Below are 22,731 nucleotides of genomic sequence, written 5' to 3' on the forward strand. Positions count from 1 at the left end.
CGGTTGCTATCACGAATCTGTTTTCTCTGTGTAGTTATTTTTACATTTTTTGGCCAAAATTATAAGGAATGGTCGTAGAGCATTGAAATTTGGCACCGAGAATTATATGGACAACATTAAGAAAAAAATAAAATTTTATCAAAATCGACCACGCCCAACGCCCACTGCCCATACAATCCAAATAAATTTTTTCGCATAAAATTTTTCCTATCCAAGCAAAAGTCTAGAAATTTGGTACATTAATTTTTTGAAATAAAAGAAGAACGCATGACGAGATTCAATAAAATCGGCCATGCCCACCGCCCACGAAACCCATACATAAATAATATTTTTTTTGATATTTCGACAAAAAATTTTAAGTTTTCATCCTGTTCCGAAAACTATTTTTTCTTTTAATCAAAACGAGACACTCCCAACTTTAATTTTATTAATGAAACAGCTTCGGCGGAAAGTGGGGCTACATTTTTTTCCATCGAAAATCAAAAATAAAATAATTTTAGAGACTTATATATTTGGGCATATCTTCTTAACGGTTTATGATACCCCATAATTTTTTTTTTATTTATGGAGAAATATTATATTTTTCAAATATGTTAAAGGTAAATGGTATCATTAGGAACATTATACATATATAAACCACTGAATTGCTTGAATATAAGTATATTTTTGCTTAAAACCCTTGCACGGACTTTACTTAAATTTTTTAAAAATAAAATAAAATTTTTCTTAAAACTATAAGTGTACATTTCATCTTTAAACATTTCTCTACACAATTGCATCATTTGATTTTTTAAATTGAGTGTTTGAAAAATTTACTTTTTGACACCAAAATCCCTCTGTGCGGTGGTTAATAAACTAACCACCTTATTCCATAAAAACCTTTAGCTGTATTTTTTTCTTATTCTTCATAATAAATTAACATTAATACACATAAAACCGAGGACGAAAGAGTTAAATTATGTATATGCCCTTACGAAAGCTTTAACCAATATTGGACAACCAAAAAAAATGTATACTTTTCTTAATCGAAAAACTATACTAGGTTTTGGCTTCCATTTGAATTCCCGAAATAATGGAAATAAGAAACATTTAACTGAGATAAATCGATAATAACGATTAACGAAGCTTTTTATAATCGTAATCTCGATTAAATGCAATCCCTTGTCTAATTACTTATGTCACTGTTTTTTTAATTTCGTAACACAAAAGAAATCTGAATTCAGTTTCAACGTTTCTCCAAAATATTTGATTTTTCTAGTAATTTTTTTTAAAAAATAGTAAGTAAATACCTTTTTTAAATCCATAAAGTTAAGAAAAAATTATAAAATCATAACAAACTTACCAACTGAATCCCATTATCGAAGTATTTCTAGCCAAACGCCAACCACTAAACAATGATGCAATGCCATAGGTAACTTCTTGTTTTGTTGAAGAGTAAATTTCAGCCAACTCTTTTTCCGTCATTTCAAACTGGCGACCATTGATTTTGGCAATTTTCTTAAATTGTCTAATCGCATCACCAAAGCGCTTCTTGCTAATCAACCAACGTGGTGATTCAATGACGTATCTTTTCATTTAACATACGAGAAAACAGAAACAAATACAAAAAAAAAAGAAATCAAGTAAAGAAGAATAAAAAACAAACACATACAAATAAAATGAATAAAACAACAAACAAAGTATTAAAAAAAAGAAGGAAATTCAATTGAAACAAAGTTACTGTCGAGAAAAACAGCATAAAAAATTACGGAAACCAGTAGATACAACACACTCTTACTTACTGCCATGCAACGAGACGAGTCCTGTTCATACATAGTATTGCAGACTATAGTGTAGTGTGTTTGTATGAGCAGTAGTAACTGTAGTTAGTACGGTCGTCGTAACGTACTACAATTCGACCATAAAACAAAACATTGTGTAAAAAGGTTCCGGGTTTTTATTTTTTTTTTTTTAGTTTGATTCTTCTCTTTTTTTTAGTTTTTTATCGAAAGAAATTGAAAACAATCGAATGAATTTGATTGGATTTCAAATAAATTGAACATTTGAACACAAATGGATGTACACACACAAACACAGTTACACATACAATTACACACATGTATGTAGATAGATACATAGATATTCCTATAATATAGAGAATATAAAAAGATACAAGGCAAATATACAAGACATCGTGCAATTGCGTTATGCTTCAATGAATTGATGGGGATTCACATACACTTTTATACACACGGCTACATTTCCCATTTCTATATGTATGGATGTGAGTACCCAGCAGTTCTAGGAGACTTTCCCGCAATAGTGATTTTACCTATTCTTTAGGGTGACAACTAGCTACGCGAATAGTTATTTAAGCGCGTGCATTTCTTAAACAGGGGCCATTTTACCCTTTTTGATTACAATGGGACTGTCGCACTGTGGGAAAAAATGACTAATCTAGCTTATAATTTTGTTTTTTTCAAATTTATAAACCTATAGCATAGAATAATTCTATGACAGTTGCTACTAAAAACTGCATTCAACATTTTTCGATTGATATGTTAATTATGAAAATACAGGGCCGTAAATGTATGCAATGAATAAGTAGTACATTCATGATGGATTTTGGTTTCATGTTTCACCCAATGTATTATGAAAAGTTTTATTGCGCTATTGAACCTACATTTTATTTTTGGATAAAACAAGTCCTAAAGATTACGAGGACATGATTTGTTGTAGTGAACATGATTTCAGTAATACATTTTGCAATTAAATATATAAAAGTATATTTTTGTCAAAATTTCTTAATGTGAAAAGGGATTAGAAAAAAGTACCCCGAATTGCCGCCAAACTAATTTTTGAATTTGAAACTAGACCTAATGAAGTAAGACTGAACAAAAAATTGGCTGCCACAAAGTGCCACAAAGTAGAATTTTAAGCAATTGTTTAACCCTCTGACTCTACACCAATATTTTTCTACGAACCCTGGCACTATATACATTTGTAAATACGTTTAATTTCTCGTATAATACATTTAATTTCCTATATAATCATATTGTTAGGGATACTCAACCATTAGGGACACTGGTGTAGCCGTCTTTAATTTCACCACAATAGGGCCAGGCTTTAAATAACTACCAAAACAGTGTTTAAAATTGAGATATTTACATGTGTATATAAATAGGGTTAAACAAATATATGTTAAACAAATTTTCCTTTCGGAATTTATATTGAAACGACAATAAAAAACTAAAATTTGTTTTCTATATAAATTCCAAAATGGAAATTTGTATTTTCTAAAACAGGCAGTAAAATTATTGTGCATCTGATTTTTAAGCAATTAAGGCTTTTCCAAAATTGTATGGTATTTTACTGTCTCATAAGGCTGTTTGTGTCTTACAGTTCACAAAATGCGCGAAACCCCATCATAAACAAGAGGTTTTTTTCAACATTTTTCAATGAAAATTCATATTTTTAAATAATTCTTCTAGGTAACAAAACGCGCGAAACCCCATCATAAACAAGAGGTGTTTTCAAAATTTTTCAATGAAAATTCACTTTTTAAATAATTTTTATTGCGAAAAGCTATTGCTATGATTAATTAACATATAAAATGATTTTTTTGTTGAGTTTTATTTAACAAAAAATTCTGATTTATTTTGTTTAACTTTAGTATCAAGAAAAATTGTAATTTCCACTAAAACCTTCTTTTTGGTGAACCCTGTAATGAAACAGGGTGTCTACAAAAACAATATATTTAAAGATCACTCTATTAGCTACAATCGCTTCATACATTTCTTACTCCTCAGATGAATAGTTTAAAAGATATAATTTTTTATAAACTAGATGATAAACTAGATGATTTATAAACTAGATGGTGATTTTTCCCACTGTGTGTCGGTCCAAAGTAGACAAAGCATTGGATTCACATACCGCTCACTTAGAGTTAGTTACCCCACTAGCTACCTTACTGGTTACTTGGTCATTAACATAACTAGTTATTTTAACATCAAATAGTCTTGTTAAGGCCTTTCGTAGAAAGTTCAATAACCGATTGCTTGTAAAAAAACCTTCCATCGACAACTCTCAAAGAGATTACTTCAATGTGGGTAAAAATAACTACTTTATGCTGTACAAAATAAACATTTAAAGTGACTACTCTCTTAGTTACTTAGAGAAACTATGTAGACGATTTTTTGTACGAATTACTCATAAAAAAGTGCAGTATGAAATTAGTATTTAGTGACTACACTTCAGTTTACTTAGAGCCACTAAAGTGACAATTGATTTCAAGCTAGATTACTCGGGATGTATAAAGTAACCAATTGACTTTTCTCTACAAAGAGCATATAGTACATGACAAATGACCAAAAATATATCAATTGTTGTTAGCCAAGTGGTCAGACATTAAAGATAATTACTGTTTATAAGGGATTCATGGACTACTTGCTTAACCTTTGACTTCACTATAGGTTACATGGTATAAGTATACTAACATACTTAAGCAAAAATAAAATGAACTACATGAGAAGTAAATCAACTCAATTTGTATTAAAGCAGTTTGTACGAATTACTCATAAAAATGTTTAAAGTGACTACATTTTAGATTACTTAGAGACACTTATGTGACCATTGACTTCACGCTAGATTACCCAGGATGTATAGAGTAACTAATTAACTTCTCTCTGAACTACAAAGAGAATATTAATGTCAAATGACCCAAAATATATCAATTGGAGAAAGCCAAGCGGACAGACCTTAGATACAATTAATGTCTATAAGGGATGCAATAACCACTTGGTAACTGTTGGGTAGTCTTGCATGCATTTATTGTTTATATGTATGTAGTTGTGTGGGAATAAGAACCGACTACTAAATGGGTAACAAACAATATGTTGGATTTTTTTCTTGTTGAGACTGATTTTCTTATTTTGTTGTTTCCATTTTAAGCTTAAAGTTTTATAGTCGTCCTCTTTCAATTTAGTTTTCCTTTTTGTTTTAAGTTTTTCCTTTTTTTTTTTGATTTTTTTATTCAGTACTTCTGTTCATTGCCGTAATGAAAATGGAAACTGGATAATAGCAACAACAGGAACAATCACAAGAATATTATGCTTAAAAAGTATGGAAAATAACTTACGTGGAGAATATCAGTACTAAAGCGGTTGGTATCGTCGTTATCCACATAAATGATTCCCAATCGCGTAGCCACCAAAACAGTAGAGGCATCAATGTGGTGCCAAATGACCAACCAAAACTTTGATAAATTGCTATAGTACTGCGATCTTCCCTGAAATTGAGAATATAAAATTGATATCGTTTAATAAGATTGTAGTGAAGGAGATATTTATATGAAATTCATAATACAAAAATTAATCAGCCTAGCTATAAATGGAATTTTAAAGTTAATTTTTGTTAAAGTCGACTTAATTTAAAAAAAAAATCACAAAACTTGTTTCAACTCATATATTCAAATAAATGAAAATATTTAAATAAAAAAATTAAATTTCAAAAAATTAAAAAAAAAACAAAATGTACCTACATAAAAGTTCTAAGCAAAAAACTTTAGTTATAATAATAAAACAACATTTTTAATTATATTTGAAATTTGTTTTGTGGAACGAAATTTAAAATAACAGTAAATTTTATGGTCTTAAAATCGACTTTAAAGCTTTTGTGGTTAGGCTGAATATGTATAAGGTAAAGTAAGATTTAAATTGGTGAATACTTGGGGAAACATTGATGTAGATTTGTGTATTCTGGCCTAATAATTCAGTTATGGCAATTGACTTCTATCCGAACTTTGAGACTCTTTCTTACTGCCGAAAATGGTTTTCACAATTATATATTTCCTATAATATCTGATGTACACTAGATGAATTAATAAGAATGAATATAAATATGTAATGCCTAAACAGATACAATTTTAATAAAACATGTATGCCATTATGTTAGGAATATAACCTATTTTAAATATCACTAGTTTTCGCATGGTAGCACATACTTAATTATGCCGCCAAGATCCAGGAGAATTTGACTTGGAACGGGGTAATTTTGTATTTTAGGGCATCGGACGGTTTTGATCATATCGATCATATTCAAAGAATTGGTTACCACTAAACTGTAGTGCTGGCTGTGGTCGTTTTCGAATAAGCACCTACCAAAGTATGTACCCAACAGTTATTTCTTTTTATACCCTACACCACCATAGTGGGGAGGGTATTATGCGTTTGTGCAGATGTTTGTAACGCCCAAAAGTATTAGTCTAACACCCACCTTAAAGTATACCGATCGACTTAGAATCACATTCTGAGTCGATTAAACGATATCCGTCCGTCTGGTTGGCTGACTGGATGTCCATGTAAACCTTGTGCGCAGAGTACAGGTCGCAATTTTGAAAATATTTCTATGAAATTTGGTACATATTATTTTTTTGGCCCAAAGACCAAGATTATTGAAACTGGCTGAAATCGGTCCATTATTTCACCTAGCCCCCATACAAATATCCTTCCGAAATTGGACTTTATCGGTCATAAATGTTTAATTTATAAATGTATCTCCACAAATTGCGCTTCAAATAAGTTTTATATATATAAAATTCATGTCACCAAATTTTGTTACGATTGATCCATAATTAGTCATAGCTCCCATATAGACCCGATTCCGAAAATCACTTTAACGTGCATAAATCGCTTAAAAATGTTGGTATACTCACAAAATTCAACATAGTAAACTTTCATATAGACATAACTCACACTACCTAATTTCATGGTGATCGGTTCATAATTGGTCATAGCCCCCGTATATGGCCCACTTCCGAAAATCAACCAAAAATATAAATTATTGAAATTTTAAAAGAAAAATGTTTTTGCTCTTTTACTTAGTGTAGGGTATTATATGGTCGGGCTTGACCGACCACACATTCTTACTTGTTAATACATTGCCACCTGCTGTAGCTCGTGTGGACGGGCGTCGTTTATCATTTGGACATGCTACTCAATCGTGTAAGTTTACATTTTGTTTTGGCATCAGTGACTGAATAATAAACAGCAGATTTGACAAAATATGAATTCCGCGCCAAAAGAACTATGTACTTATCTTTTGAGACAAAGGACGATTCAAACCAATTTTGGATACGAAGCAGCTCATTTGGGTTATCGTAATCGATCTATTTTTCATCGCAATTAATGATTCGGTGCAAAAATTATTTTCTTTTATATCATTCAAGCAGCATTTCAGACATACAAAATCATCTTTCAAGGTCTCCAAGCTTACACATATTCGTATGGTACACAATTTCCCTGCTTGGATGAATCCTGCTACTTGCAAACGTTTTAAAATTGCTGATTGAGTAGCTCTCAATGATTTCGCAAGCTCTTGTTGAGTTTGACAACAATCTTCATGGAATAATGCCTCCAATTATTGGTATTCAACCTCTTTTGCCTAATGGAACACATTCACCATAAGATTTGGTGAGCAATTGGTGTGCTTCAGCGGCACTTTATTTCAAATTAAAAAAGTAAAGTAAACGCTTTGTTTAAAAATAAGTTTCTATTTTCAAATATCAAATGAGTGAATGCAAAACCGAATCTGTGGTTGTCAATTTCTTCAGTTTTTTCGAAACTCTAGTAATTTGCTAACAAAAATAAGAAATTAATTCTATCTTTAATAATAGTATAAATTTCTTTTAATTTCTGAAAACAATATCAAGCATTTAACCATTATTTAATAGTTTTATCTAAACAGTTTCAGTTCAGCTGAAAAAATTGATTAAGTATTGAAATAATTTTCTTGTTAACACCCCATTAAAGTCAATCAAAGTATTACTATAGTAAAATTACAACGTGTCTTTACCACTATATTTTTCAAACTCCCTGTTGTTGTCAAAACTCATCAGAAATCTATTTCACACTAAATTCTATAGATATCTTGAGACAGTTTTCACAAAAAAAAACAAAACAAGAATAGAAACATTAAATTACTCTATTGTTAAGCGGCCATGCCATGCAGGACATTTTAATACAGAAAACTTAACTGAGCAAGGGCTAAAAGTTCTAAGCAGTCAAGGCAAACAAGAGGCAACAATAAATAAATCAAATTTAATCACTGTATTCTATTTAATACAGTCAATAGAAATTGATGATGAAACTTGTTATCAACAACTTGCCACAATACACAGGATTCATCAAATCACAGGATGCCTTCCCCTGCTTTCACAATTTATAAATGCGTTCGTAAAATAACTTTCTTTTTTTGCTATTTAGAAAAAATTAAATTTATATGGATGTATGTTTAGTTAGAGAACTATACTCACTCCCTTGATATTTCCATGCCAATAATTTGAGGTGATTGAAATAAACTATTGATGGTCAATGCTGTCAAGCCGGAAAATATAAGGAACCAAGTATAATGGGATGTCGTCACAATTGATGATAGCCTGCCAATGGAGCAAAACACCACGCTGATATAATAAACAAAACGACGGCCTAAACTGCAAAGTAAACGTAATGAAAGGAAAAGAAAAGTATAATAAAATATAAAAACTAAAATACAAAACAACACAAAATATAATGAATAAATAAGTATTAAAAAGAATAGAAAAAATACACAAAAAAAAGGGAGAGAAAAAAGCGAAAAAAATAGCGGAAACATTAACTTCTTTTTTTCAATTATCCTTAAATAATGAAATTTAATGTATTCTATTCTATTTTATTTTAATTTTATTTCCTTGCTATGCAAACATTGAATAGAACGAAATAAAATAAAAATTAAATTGAATTCAATTCAATTCTTAGCACAATGTTGTTACGAAAGTATACAAAGTATTTTTTATACTTTTTTTTATTTTTTATTTTGACTGGACTTACATGTCACCCATTTGTCCAAGCAGAAATGAACCCGCAACTTCTGTCACGCGTCCAACAACGAAAACATTTGTCACATACAAATCCTTCGAGCAGACCCAATTCTCTCTTGTTGGTATTGTATTTTCATACCAAGTTTGGTCATAACTCCAGCCATTTTTGCAAGCTGAAACAATATAATGGAACAAAAAAAATTAAAATAAAATAAATAAAAAAATCAAAAGAAGCCAACTTAAAAAAAATAAAAAAAAAACCAACAAAAGGAATAAGATTGTTGGTTTGTTTAAATATTGGAAGTCATGGTGTGCAGTCGTTATTGTGGTAAATTTGTTATGGTATGAGTGTGGCTATGTGTGTGTATGCGTATTTGTGAGTGTGAGTGACAGTAGCAGTCATTGTGGAAAATTAATGGAAATTCTATTAGATGCACTTATTAAATAAATTTAATTTAAATGTTTTGTAATTGAGGAATTATTTTTGGTATCTTTAGGTCCAGTAAGAGACTCATTCTGTCAATGTAACTGTTTATCAGCAGATTTAGAAAATTTTCTCCCATTTTTACTGACACTCGGATAAAAACTCATATCTGAACTTAGTTAAAAAAAGATATCAGATAATAGGTGCCATCACATGAAACCTGCACCGAAAGCAACTAATTCATTTGAAATGAGCATTTGCGAAAAACGCCCAGCCATGTTTGCTTTATCCGCTTTATAGTCCAGAATACTATTTGTATCGATCAATGCATACATAACGCTCTCTCTGAGATACATTTCAATTTCGAACAGAGTATCCGATATTGGCTTGAGTCATTTATGGAATCATAAGATGAGCACTTCTTTTGGCTCGGAATACATATTTTGCCAGAAAGATGGGAAAAGGCCATAGCTACTGTGGCCAATACACTGAAAAAAGTTAAAAGTTTGAAAAGGTCCCGCATTTACACACAATATTTCTGAATTTGTATCAGTGTCGAAGCCAATCCAAAATAGAAAATAGGGATCAAGAGCCTATTTTACAACTTTCTACTTTATAAACAATTTCTTATATTCATTTAAAAAAATCGTCCCACAGATGGCTGAGATATAAGGAAAAAAACCAGGACAACCTCGATTTTAGACCTATTATTGATCTATATCTAGATATTTAAGTTATTAATATAGACAATATGGATATCTAATGATAGATGTCTTAAAGACCTTTGTAACGGTGTACATAAAGCCAAAGTAGGGTGGACCTACAATGAGTCAAAATCGGGAAAAATATTTTATAACCCGATTTTTTTTTCACTAAAACAAATTTTTGTCATACATTTTTTTTAACTAATAAATTAAAAAAAAAAATCATAAAAAAATTAAAAAAGAAATTTTGAAAAAAATTCCCATAAAAATTTTCTCACTAATAAATTACAAAAAAAAAATGAAAATTAAACAAAAAATTTATAAAAAAAATAATTCAAAATATTTAAAATTTTTCAGCCTAACCTCAAAGGCCCTAAAGTCGATGCATAAAGTTGACTATTATTTTAAATTTCGTACCATAAAACAAATTGCAAATATAATTCATAATATTATTTTATTATTTTAAAAAAGAGCTGCATGTGCTCGAATTCCAAAGATAAAAGCCGATTTTTTTTTAAAATATATCAACCAGCACGCAGAGAAAAAACTTGGTTGTGGTAACCATAAACTAAGAGCAACATATTATGATCAGATTTTTGCTTGTAGTCCAAAACATATTATGATCATTATTAGTATCATAAAATATCATAATGTGTTATGAAATTATCAAATTATGATAAAAATCAATCATAATATGTTTTGAAATAATCATATTATGATATAAATCAATCATAATATGACCCAAAGTCATCATATTTATGACCCAATTAAATCATATTATGATCCAAAATAATCATATTATTATTAAACAAAATTTTAATAGGTTTTAGTTTTAAAGTACTAAATTCACAATTAAAATATTATTGATTAAATCAAATTTATTGTTACTCGCTCTAGAAAAGTTAAAGATAATATACAAATAAAACTATAGAGCGAATGGGAATTACAGACACTCAAAATTTACTTGTAAAAATAACATAGCTTAGGCAAACACCAATACTCACAAATGGTGGGAAAACAGACAATTAAAAGTATACATATTTTGTTTGCATGTTAAACATATTATGACTACATTTATTATTATTTAGTTGTTGTAAACATATTCTGTTAACATCTTAAACATATTATGACTAATCGTATATAAACTCAACATTTAATGATTGTACATAAAAATAATATGTTTACCTAATTATCATTATTTAGTTGTTCGAAAACCATATTCATATTTATAATTGCGATGAAAATATAAACGTTTACAGTAACTATAATATTGTTGAAATTAAATTAAAACCATAACTATATGTTTACGACAACAATATATTGTTACAGAGAACATAGTATAGTTGTCGTAACCATGTCCAACCATGTTTTTTCTCTGCGTGTGGGTTTCACATCAACAAGGTTTCCATATAAAAAAAAATTTCCACACTGCTTCTTATTAAATTTCCCTGAGTTTAAAACGCAAATACAGAATTGTACGAGAGTAAAGTTAAATAAAATTAAATACAAAAAAGCAAAAAGAATTGGAAATAAAGAAGTACGAAAATTTGTTCGCCGAGTTAGTTAAAGTGAAACGCATTAAAGTGCAAAGTTGTAAAAAGTAATGTTAAGCAAATGGAAAAAGTTAGTTTTTCTCTTAGAATATTTTCTTGGCTTTTTTGAACAACTTGCTTGCTGAAAAGGGGGGTGTATATTGCTTGCACAGTGTATTTCTATGAATGAGTTTTTTTTTTTGTTCAACTATATAAGTCTTAATGTTTGTATGTGTATTTGTTAAATGTTTTTTGTAGCAAATTATTGCTTTTTAGTTTATAATTGAAAGTTATTGAATAACTTTAAATGTCTATGTATGTCTTGTTTATGTAGTTTACTTTCTTTTTTGTCATTTACGTCGTTTATAAAACAGATAATACTAAAATATGAATAAACTGGTTAAATTTAATTTTCTGTTAAAAGCTTTTTTTCGGTGGTTTTAGATTATTGTTGTCGTCTTTGCAAAATCCCCAACCACAATTTACATTTTTATGCCATTTGCGTATGTGGTAAATGTTTGTAGTAAGTAATTTATGTGTGTAAGTTGGTGATTTGGCAAACATTTATTTTGCAAACAAATAATGCAGACGCATTTATAAGATTTGTTTGCTAGGGAAATAGCAATGCATTTGGCATTTTATTTTTATTCGATTTTTAATAATCATAGAACTATTTAGGATATTTATGGATGCCCGGAATTGGCTCGTAAATATTTATTACTTAATATGAGTATATTAAATAAATATTAATGTTGAAATTCCTAATGCACTCAGAATCTGGTATTTTTCAATTTCTAATAAACATCATTTACATATAGGGTTACAAGATTCGATTAATGAACTATCTTGATATTCTGGAAAAACTAGCTTGAAATACACAGGATATCATAAAAGAATTATTATCCATTAGAATTCTAAATTTATTTCGATATTTGCGAAGAAATAATTTTATTTAAAAGAGAAAGCTAAGTTAAACCAGAAGGAAGGATTTTTAATGGATTATATTGTTACGTTTTAACAATTTTAAAACGTTAGGTTATTTCCTTTAAATAAACCGGATACTTTTGATTGCGAATAAAAGCCGTTTAGTAGTTTGAAAATTTTAACAACTCTTTGTTTATTTAAAATGTACAACAACAGAATTAAATAGTCAATCAATGTTTTTTTATACACGTTTATAAATTCTCAGATATACAGACACTTTATAATGTATACGAATTCACTTGAAAAATACAGCACACTTTAAGGCACTCAGTTGATGTTTATTCAAATAGCGTCTCTGATCAACTCACACACGTCTGCAACCTCTGCCACTATTTATAACACTGCATAACCATCTAGAAAGCTCTATTTCTACAATTTTCTTTAACTGAATATTCGAATACAGCTTTGCCAACCTACGATCAATGGTCAACTGAAAGCTTTTATTTAATAATGCCCGCAGATATGTTACAGTTTGCTATTACAGCACTGTTATTTGAAAGCATTATGCTACTTTTAAATCAGCCCATAAAATCGTTATATTTAAATTCAAGTACAATTTCGTAACAATATTAATAAGCGGTGGGTAATGAAAAAAACTTGGACTAGAGTTTTTTCAGCAATGATTTTGAATTATGTTTTCATAAAACTTAAAAAAAAAACATTTGAAAAACTCCTTTACTTTAGTTTTTTAAAAACAAGTATTTCAACTACTTTCTTAAAAAGTAGTACAACTATGTAGTATTTTTACTACTTTGTAAAAAGTAAAATTTCTACTACTTTTTTAAAAAGTAGTATTTCTAGAATTTTTTTTTAAAAAAAGTATGTATTATTAGCACTTTTTTTAAAAGGTAGTAATAATACTACTTTTAAAAAAAATTTAATTTTTAATACTTTTCTAAAAAGTAATATTTTTAATACTTTTCTAAAAAGTTGTATTTTTACTACTTTTTTTGAAAATATTTATATGAAATATTTTTTTACTACTTTTTTTTAAAATAGTAGTATTTCTACTACTTTTTACTATTTCTACTACTTTTTTAAATAGTAGTTTTACTATACTTTTTTACAATCGTAGTATTTCTACAACTTTTCTAAAAAGAAACTAGAAATTGTTTTAAAATAGTAGTATTTTTACTACTTTTAAACAAAGTAGTATTTTTACTACTTTTAAACAAAGTAGTATTTTTATTACATTTTAACAAAGTAGTATTTTTACTACTTTTTAACAAAGTAGTATTTTTACTACTTTTTAACAAAGTAGTATTTTTATTACATTTTAATAAAGTAGTATTTTTACTACTTTTTAAGAAAGTAGTATTTTTACTGCTTTTTAACAAAGTAGTATTTTTATTACTTTTTAACAAAGTATTATTTTTATTACTTTTAACAAAGTAGTATTTTTACTACTTTTTAACAAAGTAGTATTTTTATTACTTTTTAACAAAGTAGTATTTTTACTACTTTTTCAGAAAGTAGTATTTTTACTACTTTTTAACAAAGTAGTATTTTTACAATGTTTATCAAAGTGGTATTTTTACTACTTTTTTGAAAGTACATAGTATTTTTACTACTTTTTTGAAAGTACATATTATTTTTACTACTTTTTGAAAGTAGTATTTTTACTACTTTTTGAAAGTAGTATTTTTACTACTTTTTTGAAAGTAGTAGTATTTCTATAACTTTTTTTGAAAATAGTACAATTTCTACTACTTTTTTTAAAAATTATAGTATTTCAACTTCTTTTTAAAAAAAGTAATATTTTTAAAATTTTTTTGAAAATGTAATATTTTTACTAAAATAGTAGTATTTCTACGATGGCAAAATATCATAGCTAACAATGGCCAATACTTTGAATAAAATTATATTCTACAAATGTTTCAAAATAAAAGCTAAAAATTGGAAAAAGTATACAATAATTAGTATATAATGAAATATTTCATTAAGTTAATAATTCCATGAAAAGAAATACCAAAAATTTATTTTTAAACTGAAACTTCTTTTTAACTTTTCGAAAATCCAACTGTCACGCAGATACTATTTTGGTGGTTTTCATTTAGTATGCTTTAAACTTCACGAATTTCTAATGTTAAAATATATCTCAATTCTTCTAAATTCAAACAATTTTAGGATTTTTGAACTTATATAAACAGAGAGAGTTTGTTCTTGTTAATTTAAAATCAAGAAAAACAAGACCATTAAACTCAAATAAGAGCTTCAAGCAATGTGATCGTCAATATCATGCTGATTAAAAATGAATAAAATTACTCTTTAATGTATTTAATTATCGATAAGAGAGAATTTCTTTAGTAAATATAAATTAATGAACAAGGGAATTAGTTTCGAAAACGATAATTTCAAGCAAAAACCATTAAATAAAGAACTAGTTCAAAACCGTTCAATCTAAAGAGTATTAGTTCCAAAGTAACAATTTCGCAAAGCTTTTAAATTAAAACATAATTTTGGCGAACATATGCTTGGCGAATTCTAGTTTAGCTTATAACTTGACAAGCCTTAAAATAACTTGACAAGCAGTCTCATTCAAGGCCGTAAATGTAATTTACAGAGAAATATGTAAATTTCTATAAACAATTTAATTTCCAATTTCCTTAAAAGATTTTCATTATTAAATTTATAATCAACGAATAACTTTAGAATTTAAAATTTTATTTTAATTAACTAAAATTTTCTAAATTCATAACAGATGCACAAATTCTGCAAATTTAAAACTTTCCTTCCCATTTTATTGTTGGTAAGCAGCAGACATGCAGATAGATGTTTATACAAATTTATATTTATGTTTGAATGTAATTGCAAAAAGGAACAATTTAGTTTATTTATTTATTCTAAAAACATAATAAAAAGTAAACAACAGCAACAACAGTAACAAGACAATAACAACAATATTTTGCCTTTAACCACAATTCAAGTGGAACATTTAAAATGATGTACACAATTCAATGGTGTAATTTAGACAACCAAATTTCAGTGTTTATACTCATGTTCATGTGGGAATTATGTAATATTATGTTCAACATGGTCAACAGTGTGGGGTAAAAGTGGCAAAAAACTGTATCATATAATGAAATAAATTTCCAAATAAATAAATATTGTAAGACTATGGATCATATGGATAATATTGGTCATGTTCTAAAGAGACAAGACAATTACAAGGAATAAGGCTAGCATTCATACAGTGTATTAAAACCTTCAGAATTTTATGGCTAACGAAGTGTAAGTTTCTTGCTCCTAGCTAAACAGTTATAACAATACCTTATTGTATTTGAGGATAGCTTACTTTTTTTTGGGTCTGGTATCCTGTTTCTTTTTTAACATAATTTTAAATGTTGTTTTTTCATTTAGCTTTTATGTATGTGTTATAAATTTTTAATTTAATTTTCATTTTGTCCTTCACTGTATATGCAAAAATATGTTTGAAATTGTAATACTATGAGTATTTCCTGCCTTGTTTTTTTCCAACTGTATGACAAGCAAATAAACGAATTTCCAATTTTGTTTTTCTTCTTACTTATGAACAGTGGTTGGTCTGTATTTTTGGAATATTGTATATGTACATATTTGCTTCTTTGAGGCGAAAGTAATTCCTTAAGTTGTCTACTGCTGACTTTTCAATCGCCTACATTAGGGATTAAGGGAATTACAATTTATTTTTTGTATGATTTCTATTTTTTATTCTTTAAAAAATTAAATTTATTTGGTTTGAATGCTGAATATATGAGAAATCGAAACGATTTTAAATAAAATAGAAAAATATAAATTAACATTGTTAAAAGCTTTATGAAATTATGGTAATATAAATTGTATTGGAACTAGAAATTGGCAAGATAAAACCAGTTTATTTATTAGAAAAATTTACTCAAATAAAGCAATTGTGGCTTTTAGTGGACGTACTGTTTGAAGATGTCTATATTATTAAGAAATTTATATTGAATAAGCTTCACTTAATAATAAAAGCACCAAATTTCCTTGAGAAGAACTTAAAGAAGTATAGATCTGAAAACGTTTGTCATACCGACTCATCCTGTGAAAATAAATAGTGTCTCATAAAGACTGCATTTTTTTCATTTTAAATAAAAACATGTATTTTTTTAGATAATTGAGTTCCGATTAAGTATGATATAAAATATCCGTCAAATTTCATCCAAGGCTCTGATGACAGGCCATTATTCTTTTCATGAAATTGTCCATGACTATTTCACAGAGATGTGGCTGTATCTCACCGATGACGCGTTGGATTTCGAATTTATTTTCTGATCTCCAGATTCGACAATTTTGTGTACTCACGAAGTCATTCAGATGGAAATGCGCTTCATCGGAGAAAATTACTTTTTTCGAAAAATTGACATTGACTACAGGATTTTTGCATTTAAGATCAAATTCTTAAAATAAATCCAATCTAACGACAACTCACTTTTCCGTTTATGGGTTCTTATTTAAACTTTCGTACTTCGTGCTCCGATAGACTAGTCGATAATGAGCTGTATTATTAATATGAGGGTTAAGGGTTCGATTCCAGCCGGAGCCTCTGGGTGAAAAGCTCACATTTTGTTATCAAAACAGTAAGAAGAAAATTGTAAAAATACAACTGTATTTTTTTCCAGTGTGTAGGTATAAAACCCCGTTAAAAGTATTGAGCTATCTAATGAATTCTAATGTCAGCTCATATAAACTCTAGATATTTCCAAGGCGTTCGATAGAGTGTGGCATGGTGCGGTCTAATCGAAACTTATTGCTTTTGGTATCGGTAACGACTTCTCTTGATTTATATCGAGCTGTTGTAGATGGGATCTCATCAAACGAGTTCAAGATTAATTCAGGGGTGCCGCAAGGTTCCGTTTTTTCTCCTACTCTATTCCTTATTGTTGTAAATGACCTTCTAAGTCAAACTTCCTACCCTATCTATTCTTTTACAGATGACAGCAATATTTGTCATTCATATTAATTCAACTATAGGCCAATTCTTTCGGAGAATGGGGCAATGAGGCAAAACATGAATGATACACTTAAACATGATCCTGTGACCATCTCTGAATGAGGTTGTGCGAAAAGAGTCGATTTTAATGCACGTAAGACTCAATGTTGTATGTTAACACACAAACGCACGGCAGATCATGCTGCTTCATTTGTTTATATGGGAGGTGTAAATATCGGAAGCTCTCGATGTTCTAGGCATGAGAATTCAGTGTGATGTTCGCTAGACAAAACATATTTTTCAAGTGTCGAAATAAGCATTCAAGTGCCTCGGTTTTCTAAGATGGTGTAAAAAATACTTCACCTCATCTAATCAGCTTATTATTTACACTAGTTATATCCGACCCAAAATAGAATACAACTCTCATCTATAGGCCGGTGCTTCGAAGTCTATTTTGAAGTTACTCGACCGCATGCAGGAGAGGATGAAGGTGCTTATCGGTGACAGTAAGGGATCCAGCTCTATTGACTCACTGGAACATCGTCGGGTTGCGTTTCACTGTTCTACCGATACTACAATGGTATGTGCTCTGCTGAAATTACGGACCTTTTTCCCGAAAGGGCTCATCAATTCGTTGTCGACTGTACATTGGATCGCACAATACATTACAGAGAAAATTCGTTCTATAGCCGTACTGTCCGTATGTGGAATAAGCTTTTTCCTGAAGTCTTTCCTGTCACTTTCAATACAAGGAAATTCAAATCTAATGCCCACAAACACTACTCCCTCTATCCTTCCTCCCATAACCTATTTTCCTAGTTCCGACACAATGTTTTGCATGAGTAGGGGTCATCCCCTGAGTGCTGCTCAAAGAAAAAAAAAACTATTCAGTCTCGCCTGTTCTACTTGGCTTAGTAGTACCTGCAGATCGGTTATCTTGTCGTGGACAAAAACTATCCCCTGAGAAGTTGACTAAATTCGCGACAAATATTACAATTATAAATAATTTAACACATCATGATTCCTTAGGCACCAACTATTTTTAGTATTTTTACATTAGTTAAAGCTAAATAAAAATTTAACATAAACTCTTTATTGACCTCCTTTCGTACTGTAAATTTATAGGTGCCAACCCAATTAAGGTCCTTTTCTAAATGGCAATTATTACACTTTGTATTCTGTTAACAAAATTTCTGTCGTTTTTCTAACAAATTACAATCAATAAGCAACAACTAGTGCAGCGCAATAATTAACTGTCTATACTTGCTGGCAATCAATCAGCAGCGTAATTTTTTTTTGCTGTTAAACTCTCACAGGTTTTAAAATTTCCATTAGTATCGAGAAAACAGGTCATATGGATCATTGTGTATTGACTACATTTGTACATCAGTTTTTAATAAATCAATTCTATCAAACAAAAAGCACTAAATAAACCAAAAAAAAAAAAAAATTTCGAAAAAATTGGAAGAAATAAACGAAAGGAAGTAAAAATAATAACACAGTCAAATATTACACTTCCACATATCCATTCGTACAAATGCAAATTGGGTAGTCTACAAAGCCAAATTCCATATTCATAAATGAAAAAGTTAAAAATAAAAAAATTACACACATGCAGACGGAATTATATTATATAGTATAGGGATTTTGAATATATGTATTTATGTAAGTATGTTATATATTTCATGTTGTAAACGTAACAATTTTACTTATGTTCATATGTATGTATGTGTTTTTCAATACATATGAAAATAAAAACTAACCTGTTACATTTGCTGATGTTGAATTCCAATTCTCCCAATCATCAATTTCTGTAAAATTCGCATCATACATTTGACAGCTGCTATATTTTTCTGTACCTCGATTGTCCTTGGTTCTATATGGCAGGATAACAAATATGAAAAAAATAGCATATATTACTTATATTTATCAATATGTATGAAATAGAGAGCAAAGAAATAAGTACAATATTCATATCCTTTTTCACATACGGACACACACTGCTACATACATACATATGTAGAAAACATTCACACAAATGCAGACAGTTGTGTGATGATGACATTTATATGAAATGCAAATTTGAAAAATGAAATTTTAAACACCATTCTTGACAATTTATTACACAACTATGTACGTATGTCTGTGCATGTGAAAGTGTATTGGTTACGTGAGCTTGTATGTATTATTGTGTATAAAAGTATACTATTAATAAAGCTGCTGTCAGGAGCAGGGATATAGCAGGAAACTTGTATCAGTAAAGGAGCATTGACAAGATCACTAATGCATGATCACTTTATTACTCATTTTATACATACCTACCTATCAATTTCCCTGACAGCAGTAAAGAAGCTGGTCATGCATTCTGACGGCTTTTATACTCAAGCTTACACCACTTGTTTCAATAATATAATCGAAATTGCAAACTTATTTGTTTAATATGTATATGTATAAAGACTTATATGTGTATAAGGACTGAGATCGAAAAAACCTTAACACACGTTTTTCATTAAAACTTTTAATTTGATTTTTTTTTTTTGATAATTACCTTTGTAAAGCATGTCAGTTATTATGTTTAATGTCCATAAGTGACGAGAAAAAAATTGCGTACTAAAATTATTTAAAAATATTTTAAACAAAACCCAACTTGGTCCTACAAAAGGTTGGCCAATGTTAATTCCAATGTTATCAAACAGTATCGGGAGAACTTGCCGTTGATGGAAAACCTGTTTCATGTAGAAGGAATGGTCCACATGATGTTTCTAAAGCCAATAAATAGAAAGCATTATCAAAAGAGCTCCCAATACATCCAGTAGGAAAGCCGCCCTCTATAGGGTTTTCTAAGAAGGTGAAATATCTTGCGGTTACACTTGATAGGACTCTCACTTGGAATTCTCATTTATCCAACACTATCAAAAAGGCCACTAGGGCAATATATGCCTGCCAGCGTCTTTTTGGTAGAACGTGGGGGTTAAAACCGAAGATGATTTACTGGTCTTTTATTACGGTAATTAGGCCAATAATTACATATGCTGCATTGGCATGGTGGAAGAAGGTAGAACAGGAGACTGCGAGAGCATTACTTGACAAGGTATATCGCCTCATCTGTGTCTCCATTACTGGGTCCATGAGGACCTGTCCCACTTATGCTCTGGGTGCAATCCTACACATCCCACCCTTACACTTATTGGTAATAGAAGAGGCATATAGGAGTGCATCCAGACTACCGGGAATATCCCGTGTAATGCCGGGAGATCTGGTTGGGCACATGCGCATTCTAAGCATCTTTGAAAATGATCCTACTATTGCAATATCGGACTATATGTCACCAACTCTGGTGTTAAATAGGAATTTTATGGTCCTTATACTTGAAAGGTACGAGTAGTTAAATCAGACATGGTGGCAAAATAATGCCAATCAAGTATGGTTTACTGATGGTTCCAAACAGGCTAATGGTGGCAATGGTATCTATGGTCCCTATTTTCATAGGGGTATCCCAATGGGTACATTCCCATCAATATTTCAGGCGGAGATTTGCGCCATCCTTATATGCTCCAATGAATGCTCAAGAAGGAGATTAAGGAACAATAGAATCCCAATTTTGGGATAATTTACCAGGACTAAGACAGTCCAAACGATTCATAACCCTATCCAGACGTAGATCCCAGTCGTTGCTTTCGCTCGGAAAGAGTGACTTGAGGATACTTACTGGATTATTCACCGGACATTTACTGTGGTTTAAAATATCACCAATTTTTGTTAGGTAGAGTAACTTCGGGTATTGTGGACTATGCGTCTAATGTGGACCAGTGTCTTTTTTCAGAAACTATTGAAGGTATGATAAAACTGATTTGTCGTACATTTTACAATTTGTTTGAAACGACAATTGCACATCTGCTTTCATGAGTAATTGATATATTGGCTTTTTATTCTTGTATTGAAATCAATGCGCGAGTTACATATAACCAAATATACAGACTGTCTGGTTGTATATATATGTACAACCATACACTTTGTTATTTGTTTGTATGTCAGAGCAACCTGATAGTTTTGTTATTGTGGATAGTCGCAATATCAGAGCTGTGGGAATGCTCTACATACACATTTATATCCATATAATAATGTAGACATAAGTTTATGCTGAATTGCAGATTAGCTGCAATTCTTAGCTTTAAGTTATTTTTAAGATTTAAATAAAGGCAGTTTTTAAACAACCAGAAACAACTAAAGTTGTTTTATTCTGTAAATGGCGCAGTCGCGGTGATTTTATCTAAAGATAAAATTAAATCGAACCATAAATATAAAAAGTGTTCCAAAGAACATAAAAACTTATAAGCAAAACTGAATAAACTCTTTTACTTAAAAGAAAAAAATATAATTCCCTGTTAATAAATAATAATTAAAATAACAAAAAATTTCAAAATGAATCCTGAAGTGATACAACAAAGGATCGAACAATTAGAATGTCTTATCCTAAAACAGGACACCACAATAAAAGAGCAGCAACAACAAAATGCTGCCCTCCAAAACCAAATAGAAACTCACTTGCAAATTATGCAACAACAGAGAACGGAGTATGACATGAGAATCCAACAAGCCGAAGCTATTTTACAACAGCATCAACAACAATATCAGTCACAGTCACAACACAACACAACATTTGGCTTAGATACCAATCAAATAATAAATCAATTTAACCAAATAAAACCATTTGGCCCAAAAAACAACCTATCATCTTTTATAAAAACCGTCGAAAATCTGATTGCATTATGTGGCAATAACTATGAACTTAAAAATTTTGGAATAAAGATTATAAAAAACCAAAAATTCTCTGGAAAGGTGGCAGATTCAATTAACCTTCTAGCAGACGACACCAGCTGGGAAGACATCAAAACTCAACTAATAAAGGATTTAGGACCAAAAACATCTTACTCTTCGGTAATTAATTATTGTAGAAGTATAAGGATAAGTAATTTAAATGAATTATTTAAAGTATTTATAGAATCTAAGTATATGCTTAATGACACTTATCTATACGACGAATCGAAACCTGACTTATACTCTCCACAAAACGTTGACAGAGACTTAACGGAAATATTAATAGATAAAATAGACGGACAATTTAGATCTTGCATTATAGACGAAAAACCAACACTGGACTCACTTTATAAACGATTTTCTCAACTAAAATTACTATATGATAAAAGGGCTATAGATTTTAAATCAAAAAAAATAACTAATGCACAAAACAACACAAACATCCATAACGAAAAGAAAGAAACTGGCAGGAACTTTAATAATAAACAACATTTTAATAAGAAATC

At 29.7% G+C, this 22,731-nt stretch overlaps 1 protein-coding gene across 2 annotated transcripts in view; it reads right to left on the reverse strand.

The window, feature by feature from the left end:
• Positions 1-22,731, reverse strand: part of LOC135948652 (carcinine transporter-like) — a 45,141-nt gene that overhangs the window by 9,007 nt on the left and 13,403 nt on the right. For both annotated transcript variants that reach the window (XM_065498025.1, XM_065498024.1), the window contains exons 3-7: positions 19,171-19,283; positions 8,844-9,006; positions 8,291-8,467; positions 5,117-5,266; positions 1,343-1,567 (exon numbers count right to left, since the gene is read on the reverse strand). In XM_065498025.1, the coding sequence (XP_065354097.1) occupies positions 1,343-1,567; positions 5,117-5,266; positions 8,291-8,467; positions 8,844-9,006; positions 19,171-19,283 (828 nt within the window). The remainder of the gene's footprint in view (positions 1-1,342; positions 1,568-5,116; positions 5,267-8,290; positions 8,468-8,843; positions 9,007-19,170; positions 19,284-22,731) is intronic.

The sequence above is a fragment of the Calliphora vicina genome, chromosome 1, assembly GCF_958450345.1.
Source record: "Calliphora vicina chromosome 1, idCalVici1.1, whole genome shotgun sequence".
Classification (NCBI taxonomy): Eukaryota; Metazoa; Arthropoda; class Insecta; order Diptera; family Calliphoridae; genus Calliphora; species Calliphora vicina.